We start from the raw sequence: 1,060 nt of genomic DNA, 5'->3' as shown, positions 1-1,060 counted from the left end.
CCACGTAAATCTAAAAATTTTTCCGGAATATTTTAATATAAAAAATTGTATAATTCCGCTGGAAACTCACGACCTTTTTGGTGAGGCACCCTAATGTACATAGTAATTTCGCCTAACGGAGCTTCATGTCACACCTACCAAGGGTCCTGAGCCAATGGATCTCTGTGTAGCTGCTATACTGGCGAGAATATCGGTCAATTGCCCATGGGTCCACCCAAATTAGGTAAACCTAGTTTCTGCACGCGATGCGTGTTAAGAGCTGAAGGCAATCCCACATCAGCTTCTTGAAAGTGATATTGTGTGATTTTAAGGCGAGGCGAGCACCGCCTTGTAGCATACTGTCTCAGCTCGAAGCTCTCTACCTATACATCGATGATCGATTGACTGCCTCTTCAGAAAGTTCTTTTGTGCAAAAATCAAATGAAAAGTAATTATTTATATATACAAACCACTGCCGTCGGTTGCATTGAAAAGTGGACATGGTATCTCATCTTCATCGCAATTCACTTCATCCTCCGTTAAACGGCGCGTATAGACAAACGGTTTCTCTTCGATGGTTAAAATTTTCAGATGTGTGGGTATCATTATACCCTCGGGTTTCTTTTTCTGCTTGCCCGGCCACAAAATTTCACTATCATTGATGCGTAAACGCATTTTAGCTTTCTCCTAAAAAATAAACAAAAGTTTATAAGCTGAATATTAAAAACAGTTAAATTAAGTATCTCAGAAATAAAATTTTTCATTCGAAATAAGTAAGTACTTACAGTATCATAATAAAATTTGCCCACAACATGCTTCTTCTGCTTTTCGCGTATATTAATCACATCATAGCCGGCATAAATACGATCGCCATTGTCATCAAAGGCCACTTGTCCCGTTTCGCCAGTTATATTCCGCGTTTTCAAATACTGAAATAAGCGCTTGCCTGCATGCATGCGCCCGTTTGGGGAAAAGAAGCGAGAAAATGGCAAAATTAATTAATACTCTCAATGCTCAGTGTGTCCATGTGTGATTGTGTGTGTGTGTGTGTGTGTGTGTGTGTGTGTGTGTGTGTGTGTGT

At 39.9% G+C, this 1,060-nt stretch overlaps 1 protein-coding gene across 1 annotated transcript; it reads right to left on the bottom strand.

The window, feature by feature from the left end:
- Nucleotides 1-6: 6 nt before the first annotated feature.
- On the bottom strand, nt 7-973 carry LOC118732867 (glutamate [NMDA] receptor subunit 1-like). The gene is made up of 2 exons (XM_036461972.1): nt 765-973; nt 7-666 (listed from the first exon to the last, which is right to left on the bottom strand). The coding sequence occupies exons 1-2, from the start codon at nt 933-935 to the stop codon at nt 436-438; spliced, it is 402 nt and encodes a 133-aa protein (XP_036317865.1). The 5' UTR covers nt 936-973; the 3' UTR covers nt 7-435.
- Between the last annotated feature and the right edge of the window lie 87 nt (nt 974-1,060).

The sequence above is a fragment of the Rhagoletis pomonella genome, unplaced genomic scaffold (genome assembly GCF_013731165.1).
Source record: "Rhagoletis pomonella isolate Grant_MI unplaced genomic scaffold, Rhpom_1.0 Rhpom_scaffold_31265, whole genome shotgun sequence".
NCBI lineage: Eukaryota > Metazoa > Arthropoda > Insecta > Diptera > Tephritidae > Rhagoletis > Rhagoletis pomonella.
The sequence above is the reverse complement of the archived record's forward strand: the minus strand, read 5'-3'. Positions and strand labels throughout refer to the sequence as shown.